Source organism: Helianthus annuus, chromosome 15 (assembly GCF_002127325.2).
Source record: "Helianthus annuus cultivar XRQ/B chromosome 15, HanXRQr2.0-SUNRISE, whole genome shotgun sequence".
Classification (NCBI taxonomy): domain Eukaryota; kingdom Viridiplantae; phylum Streptophyta; class Magnoliopsida; order Asterales; family Asteraceae; genus Helianthus; species Helianthus annuus.
Genome location: NC_035447.2, coordinates 51,989,133 through 51,998,242, shown reverse-complemented (window position 1 = coordinate 51,998,242; position 9,110 = coordinate 51,989,133). Strand labels below are relative to the sequence as shown.

The following is a 9,110-nucleotide window of genomic DNA, read 5'->3' as shown; positions in this document are numbered from 1 at the left end:
TGGATAATTGGATGCTTCACTAGACAGACCAACCACATGGCTCAAATAATTATTTGTTAGCAAGGACTTAAATATTTCTTCAGGTGTTAATGCTTTAATTTTTTTATTCTATTTATTGCTAGTGCACTATGTATTGGATGCTTGTACACATCAATGAGCTGTTCCAGATATGGTTATATTTGAACATTTTTGTGGTTAGCTAGTTGTAATAATTAAGGTACACTATATATAATAATACCAATACAATTAATCAATTAGGGTTCATACGAAAGTTACTAGTCGCAACTATGTTTTTTTACGTTCGGTCTTTCACCGTGTGTTCTTTTTGCATTCACAATATTTGCTACATATTGGTTCTACTTTCTACGCATATATTAAAGACTCAATTTATATCAAAAAAAGTTGAGTCGCCTATATTACTCACTTGCTTCCAATACTTCAAGTTTTCAAGAATCTGGTTATAATAGAAGTCTTTTGGGAATGTGTATGACCCCATAAACAATATAGTAACAATAATAAGATGAATAAAGAGGTTGAGAAAATAAGAACACATAAACATGACAGTCAGCCGCCTGATCAAATTGATCACGCTACGTCAATGGCCAGACTAAAGACTAAAGAGATTCCAAGAATATCGTAACTTTATACTTTATACGTTACTAAACAATTAACAGTTAGAGCATCCACAATGAGGCTTTTTTTTGGATGTTGAACAACAATGATGCCTTTGGATGGAGTTTGTGAGGGGGGGGGGTGGGTCTTGATATGAGAGAGGCAATTTGGGAAGGTGCTAACATGGCAGCGGTTTTAGGCTTCTAATAGGAACAATTGACCCCCTAAATCTATTATGTTATTTTTTGGTCGACGGTAAGAATTCAAATAAATCAAAATAGAAAGGAGCTAGAGATCAACCAACACCTACACGACCTTCAAATAATGTTATTAACTTAAAATACATCCAGAAGTTAAAGCTAAAAGCCTAAAAGTACACCAACTAGACCACTCTTGGACGACAATTTCGCCTTTGAGCCATATAAACAAAGTTATCATGACTTCTAGAATCTGGAGGCTAAATCTATAATATAGGCCATCAGCTTACATACCATCATTTACTTACTCTAGTCAAGTTAATCGGGCTTCATAGTTTGTGAAACATCTAATGCATATAAAAAAGACAATTTCTAGAGGAAAAAGAGGTAATAATTAAAGTGAACATATTCATTTGTTGGGAATAAGGGTATAAGGAGTGGTTAAACACTTTAAAGTGGCAAAACAAAAAACCGACCAATCAGAGCGCGTCATGTCAATTAGGCAAAAGTGTTTAAACTTTGCTGAAAAGTGTTGGCAATGGTTTAAACACTTGCTGAAGTGGTAAACTTTTATTATTATTTTTTTTTGCAATAATTTATTTAATATAAATAAATGTAGAAATAAAAAACAATAAAGTTTCATAAATTAAATTAAAAACATCAAAGTTACACTAAATTAAAAAACAATAAAATTACATTAGCATGAAACAATTTAAACTAGTCTTCGTCGGAATCGGCCAAAAGATGGGGTAAATCTTGACTTGCGAGATGATCTATGAGATCGTGTTTGAGTCTCCAATGGGTGTCTTCATTCAAGAACTCGCCCAGCACCGTATCGTCTAGAGCCGGCTCGACCGGAGGATCCCGAATGTGCACCGGTGCTATCGTCTTTCAAAATCATGTTGTGTAAAATAATACACGTGTACACGACATTCCTAATTTTTTTAACCGATCTTGCTCGCATCGGTCGACTCAATACACCCCATTTCCCCTTCAAAACACCAAAAGCCCGTTCGACGTCTTTTCTTGCCGCCTCATGTTGCCTCTTGAATTTCTTTTCGTTTACTTCGTGAGGGTAAGGGATCGACTTCACAAACACGGACCACGAAGGGTAGATTCCATCCACGAGCAAATAACCACGTTTGTATAAATGGTTGTTAACGTAAAATGGACATTTTGGCGCGGTTCCATTTCGTTCCGTTAAAAATAACGGAGATTGTTGTAGAACATTGATATCGTTTTGAGAACCCGGTGGACCGGCAAAAGCATGCCAAAACCATAAGTCTTGAGAAGCAACCGCTTCGAGCATAATAGTCGGGTATCTATGATCTCCTCGCATGTATTGGCCTCGATACTCTGTCGGACAAAAACGCCAAACGAAATGGGTGCAATCAAGGCTACCGAACATACCTGGAAGGTGATGTTTTTCCTCATGAGCTTGGTATAAAAGTGCCATGTCGTGGCTTGTCGGTCTACGTAAGAACTCTGGACCATATATTTTGCAAACCGTGTCACAAAAATATTCTAGGCACTCGCGGGAAGTTCTTTCGGCCATATGCAAGTACTCGTCGTTCTCGTCTGGAGTGTTTCCAGTTGCGAGCTGTTTAATAGCCGATGTCACCTTTTGCAAGGGCGTAAAGCCCTTCCTACCTCGCGCATCGGGGGCCTCTACAAACCACGGGTCGTTCTCTTCCACATCGGACACAATTTTTAGAAACAAACGTTTCGACATACGGAACCTATGCCGAAAGATATCTTCGTTGTACTTCGGGTCTTCGACAAAATAATCCGCCATGAGTGTCTCATGCCCCTCCTCACGTTGACGTTCAATATATCTCCTTCGGTTAGATGTGCCGGTGTCTTGAAGTTCGGCTTCTTCGATGAGATTTTGAAAAAAAAGAATGCTACTATCGGATGAATCGTCGCTACTCATGGGTGGGAACCATAACGGGAGTTCATCCGCCATTTTGTATGGTAAACTTTTAGAAGGAATTGGTGGTATTTTTTGGTTTGTATGAGTATAAACTAGAAAGTATATGGTTAAATGGTTTGTGATATATATATAGTTTAATTTAAAAAAAAAAATTATTTTTTTTTAAACGGTAATATGACCGTTGGAAGGTGGCCCCCCCTTTTTCATTTTGTTTTCCCGAGTCGGCAAAGGGTTACCGTTCTTAAAGTTTTGCCGCGACCAAACTTTGTCGGCGGCGGTGTTTGCCGCGCGGCAAACTCGATTGCCGCCCCTTTACCGCACCCACTCCGTATGCCCTAAGGTCCTCATAGATTTACTTTAATGATTGTTTATGGGCCGGGACTTCATAAAAGTCCAAATAACAGCCATGATGTTGCAGACAATTTAAAAAATGTTGTATTACTGATATCATTCTTAGTGGGCGCAAACTTAATTAAAGTTATGTTGCTTTTAGGGGCGGGTGTGTAAGAGTTTTCATAATCCGTCTATCAAATTTTGTGAGAATAGTTTTTATAATATTATAGAAAGTGGCTGTGAGATAATGAAAGAGAAAATATTACTGTTTTTTTGTATATTTTAGGGGATACTGTTCACTCTCTAAAATTTTTAATATATTTTGAAAGTGTTATAAGTGGGGGAGAGAAAAAATAATGATAAAAGTATAAAAAAATATTATTTAATTGAAAGTAGAGATAAAATGTATTTGTTTTTCGTGGAATTGTATGGTAGATTTGGTGGAAGGATGTGAATGCTATAATCCCTGTTTGATAAAAAAAAAAATAGTTATGTACATTTTAATCCTTAAAGGGTCAGGTAGGCTGATAAGTCCACCTCGCACACGAGCTCACAAAGAAGGTCCATGTCGGACATTCAAAATTGGTTTTCAGTCGGCTTGGTTTTGAACTTTCTGAATTCTGATTAGTTTTTGGTTTCAATCGAAAAAAAAATTCAAATCGAATAAACCAAAAACTGAACACCTTTGGATATGTAATCATTATTAGTATAAACACCTTAATTGAGTCTGTAGTTGTTCTTGTCACATGCTCTATTATAAAGGTCACATGTAAATGGTTTTAGATTTTTTATGGTTAGTCATGTGAGTTCTATAAACAAACACATCCTGTAGTTTATTTCTTTTTTATATGCTTCTAGATCCAATTGCCACAAGTACAGGTGTTCTCTTTGTTTTCACTTGATTAGATTCTCTGTCATACCTTTGTCTACTATGATAGTGTATGGATAATTAGATGCTTCACTAGACTGACGAACCACATGGCTTATAAAACTATTTCTTAGTTTCTTATGATACACATTAGTACACTTCATAATTCTCATGCATTTATCACTATAATTCCGTGTGCACCCGCGATTATATTGATCGTAGCATAATCCGCATAGCTTGTACTAGTTGGCTATGAATTAAGGTATACATTAATTTTGAAAATAAGAATGTGTACGTATAAGAATGTAGTATATAAGCGTGTTTATGTTAAGTATGTAAGTGACCAACGTAAGCGAATCCCTCAGGTTATGCTCACGTATAGGTACGAATGTATGAATACGAGTATGAATAAAAGTATACGTATGATTATAAGTGTAAGTATAAATATGAATATGCATGTGAGTATAAGTATAAACATAAGACGTATGATTATGAATATGGAACATAAGTAAAATGTAAAACGTTTGAGCATGAATATGAATACAATGAATCTAGACATACAAAATGATTGAGAAGTTCGAGTATGTAAAAAACGAATGATATAGATAACATTGTCGTGAGATAATGACTAAAACATGTACGAGGATGTGTACGTATGGTTGTTTGAGCAGAACATCGAGTTTATCAAATCAAAATAGATTGAATTTAACTTGGAATGTAGAATCTAGTGCGTGAATGTAAAAAGAATATAAAATACTTATTGGTTATGCGTGACGTATTTTGTAATAAAAGGAAATACTACTCTTGTTTTAGTGGAATTATGTAAGTCGAAAATTGTTGGTCCTAAGAAGTTTCCTTGCCCACGTGTTTTGAAATTGAAATGACGTATTGAGCAGTGTACGAAGGCTTTTGGAAATAGTGAATTTGTATTATTTTTAAGGATTTCGTATTAATATAAGAAGTTTGAAATATGAAGGTTCTCGTGAAAACGTTGCTCCTAAAAAGAATTTTAGCATAAGGAACTTAGTAATTTTCGAAAAGAGTTTTAGTAAACGATTGAATAGTATTCGTAATATTTTGTAAGCATGTGCGAAAAGTTGGATTTGATTTCCGATTGAAAACAAAAGTCTTTAGTGTAATGAAATAACGTGAGCGTGTTTTAATGATATGTCAGCTATTGCGTCCGTTAAGGTGGTGCTAACACGTGTCAAAGGCAAAAAGGTGGCTGATGAGTCGGGCTGACTCCTCCTAGTGGCTTGGCTGACTCCTCGTTTTGGCTCCGCTGACCCCTCGTTTTTGCTAGGCTAACTCCTCAAATTTTATTTTCTTTTCCACATTTCTTTTTAATTTTGTTTAATTTTGATATCTTATTATTTTGTCGAGTCTATAAATACGCAACCTTGTTGTTTGGTTCTTTAAAAAAACGGTTTCTAATGGTGGTTTTTAAATGTTACATGTTCGACTATTACATACACGGATCTTAGTGAATCTATTTTTATCCGCATACGAGCAAACTCGTCGACTGTGAAGAACGCTCCGATCGAACCAGAACCACTACTTTCTATAACAACCCTCCAAAATTTTTCCAACACCCCTAATATATTTAAGAGTAAACTGCCATTTTGGTCCCTGTGGTTTGGCCAGTTTTGCCACTTTAGTCCAAATCTCAAACTTATTACATCTGGGTCCCTGTGGTTTGCATTTTGTTGCCATTTTAGTCCAAAATCCAAAAAACCCCCTTTTTCACTGTTGAGAGCTGCCTATTTTGTCCTTTACTGCAGGGGCATTTTGGTCCAAGTTAATTTATTATAACATTTCAATAATTAATAACATCATCTTCAAGAACATCATCAAATTTCATCATCAAAATCCAGAAAATCAAGAACATCATCTTCAAGAAAATCAAGAACCCAGAACAAAACCAGAAACCATCACAAAAATCAAAATACAGACAGCAACAAATCAAAACAAACACCACCGCCACCCATCTCTCTCTGCCCAAAATCCCTTTATAAACCCTAATCGCCCTTCTTCAAACCCAGTACCCTCATTCCTTCTTCAAACCCAGATGCAGATTCAAGTAACCACCAGATTCAAGTAACAAAAACCAATCCAAAAACACAAGATAAATTACCTAATGTAACTTGAATCCGATTCGATTTCTGAACAATAACACTCTTCATCTTCAAACCCAGTACCCTCATCACCATCTCGCTAAGCACCACCACCTGCCACCACCACCCCCCTCTCGCCGCCAAGCACCACCACCACCGCCGCCGTTCTTGGCGTTGTCGGAGACGGCACCTTCGTCTGCCACCGCTGTCGTGCCCATCTCTCTCCTCCGATTACTCTCTCTCTCCTCTCTGTTTGCGTCGTCGCCATACGCCACCACCGTGGCGGTGGCGGCCGGCCATTAAACTGCAAGAAACGGCCATCAATTTGCTTGTTGAATCCATTGCTAATCGAGTCAATCGATGGATCTACATCTTCATCTGGATCGGTACCGTGAGGATTATGATCTGAAGTAGATGAATCCATATCTGTATTCTAGATCTAGAAATAGGTGTGAGATCTAAAGCCTGGTAAAGTTTGTTGGAACATATTTAACCACCTGAAGTTTGTTAGGAGAGAGAGGTGTTGAAAAATGTTATCCATGGATCTGGGTTGCAACAGTAAAAAATATGTTATCCATGGATCTGGGTTGCAACAATCGATTTAAAGAGAGAAGAGAGAGAGTCAGTTAGGTTTTGTTTGGGGATGATAATAATTTATTTGGGGGAAGAAAATGTTAAATGAAAAGCAAAATGACCAAAATGCCCCTCCACTAAAGGACAAAATAGGCAGCTCTCAACAGTTAAAAAGGGGGTTTTTTGGATTTTGGACTAAAATGGCAACAAAATGCAAACCACAGGGACCCAGATGTAATAAGTTTGAGATTTGGACTGTTGGGATTGAATCCTATCAGAGGAACAGATAATTAAAGCCAAAACTGGATCAGAGCAGTGGAACCTGAATAAGCAGATGTTTACATACAAATCTCTCCCCTTGAAAGTGAATTCAACATCTGCTGACCTCCTATCTGCTGATCTTACTAAATGCTGACCTACAACTGCTGCTCAAGTAAAGACTTGATGAAAGACTAAAGCCCTGCTGATTCAATCTACTGCTTTGTGTCAAGCACTGCTGATCCGGACAAGTGCTGCTGGGTTCACAACAGTAGAAGGTTGCAGCAGCTGATCAATAGTCTGTTTTGTTTTACAATGTAATAGCAGTAGTTTAACATAGCAGTGTTTGTATAGATCAAAGGTTAGAGTTTGTTAGGAGGTTAGATGTCACTTTCATGGTGATGTCAGCTAAGATGCTCAGTAGTTTGCAAGTGCCTATAAATAGTTCAGTACTTTGTACTGTTCTATTAGCTCTTTTGCATAATCGTCTTCTTTGCACGAACAAACAACTGAGCTCTGGCTGAGGGGGAGTTTGCATTCATTCATCAATCATTGTAATCGTTATTGAAATAAATTCAATCTTCCGATTCATTGTGTAAAGATGCTTGATCAAAGTATTACTCTCGTTTGATTGTATGCAAAGTTTGTTTTCATCTTAATTCTGCTGCACACTCATCCATTTTCAATTTAATTACAAACACAAAATACAATCAAAATCAAACTCAGATCCAACATGGACTAAAGTGGCAAAACTGGCCAAACCACAGGGACCAAAATGGCAGTTTACTCTATATTTAAAATGTCCCTATATGTCCTAAACTACACCCCGTATATGAAAACCGAGCCCTAAATACCTTATATACTTAAAAAATTAATTAAAAAAACAAGAAATGGGGTCGGTCGCGGACCGCGAAGGCTAAGCCTCCGGCTTACGCGGGTCGCGACAGATGGAGGATCAGGCTGCACCCTAGGCTGCCACGTGTCATGACACATGTGGAAGCTACGAGTCAACTCAGCCAAGCTATAGCCTAGTCTACAAGCCCTCGCGGGCCGCGTAGCCTTTGGCTACGACCTTCGCGGGGCGCGACGAAACTCGAATCAGGCCCTATATATAGAGGGCATCGGCTGTTCAGTCGAATTCGCTCACACACATTCTTCTCTCTCGAATTTCTGTATAATTAAAGTAATTCTCGGGTATAATACCCCCCTAAATAACGAAGTTCTGCCCCGTTGTAAGTATTATAACCCCGGTTACGTATTAGATACGCTGCCCGATTGATCCAGGGTTCCGTAACGGTTGTCGAGGTTCTGCCCGACGTAGTCGTTGGAATGCTGTCTTGGGAAAGGTATTACTAATGTAAATATTGGGTTATTATACTAACGCGTGTGCATTTGTGTATTTAATAGATAATCACCAGGAAATCCTTAAAGAAAACCATAAGACAGCAATATGAGTAATCTCCCTTTTTGCAAACTGGTTTTTACAAAACCTCACTTAATTAACATTATATTAAACAGCGATTGAGTATTTGTATTCTACAATTATCGTCAGTATGTTGGGATTTTGTATACAAAATTTGTTACTACATTGTGAGTAGTAACATGACCACAAGTCGGGTTGACAGTACCGTGAGTGGTAATTAAAGTAGATGGAAACAAATGTAATTGCGCGACCGCCCTCAATACTGTACAATGGTTTTTACTTAACTTGATTAAACTGAGATTCACTCACCAGCATTTCCCACTGACAAAATGTTTTCAAACGCGTTTCAGGTAACAAAATGTGAAAGCCAATTAGAAGCCAGCTGGACAGCACTGAAGGCTTGGAAAAGTGGCTATAAAGTTACCTAAAATAAAGAGATGTTTTTATTAAATAAAATAGGGTTTATCCCTATGAAAATGTGTGTACTTAAAACTCGGGATTTTCCCACGTATTTAATATTACAAAAGTGTGGTATTTTACTCTGATAAAATATTTCCTAACTACGGTCCTGATGTAATTTCCGCTGCCAAAATGATAAACACCGATACCACCGAAACTGGTCGTGGCCGCCCGTTCCCGGGTTGTTAGGGGACGGGGGTTGCGACAGAAGGTGGTATCAGAGCTAAGCCACTGATTTAGCCACATAAGTGTTCTGCTGACGCCAAGATATTATTCAATCTGTTAGGAAATAATTTACAGAACTACGTGAATATTTGTATTTTATTATTATGTGTTATTT

The 9,110-nt window shown here is 37.6% G+C and overlaps 1 protein-coding gene across 1 annotated transcript; it reads right to left on the bottom strand.

The window, feature by feature from the left end:
* Positions 1 to 1,617: 1,617 nt before the first annotated feature.
* LOC110913704 lies at positions 1,618 to 2,823 on the bottom strand. The gene is made up of 2 exons (XM_035984322.1): positions 2,165 to 2,823; positions 1,618 to 1,864 (listed from the first exon to the last, which is right to left on the bottom strand). The coding sequence occupies exons 1-2, from the start codon at positions 2,773 to 2,775 to the stop codon at positions 1,618 to 1,620; spliced, it is 858 nt and encodes a 285-aa protein (XP_035840215.1). The 5' UTR covers positions 2,776 to 2,823.
* Between the last annotated feature and the right edge of the window lie 6,287 nt (positions 2,824 to 9,110).

What these genes read in the sequence shown, in the direction of transcription:
- LOC110913704 (XM_035984322.1), bottom strand. Translation starts at nt 2,775, where the DNA reads ATGGCGGATGAACTCCCGTTATGGTTCCCACCCATGAGTAGCGACGAT. An exon ending in TGGCGTTTTTGTCCGACAGA is followed by an intron (nt 1,865 to 2,164) that starts GTATCGAGGCCA and finishes AGTAAACGAAAA; the next exon opens with GAAATTCAAGAGGCAACATG.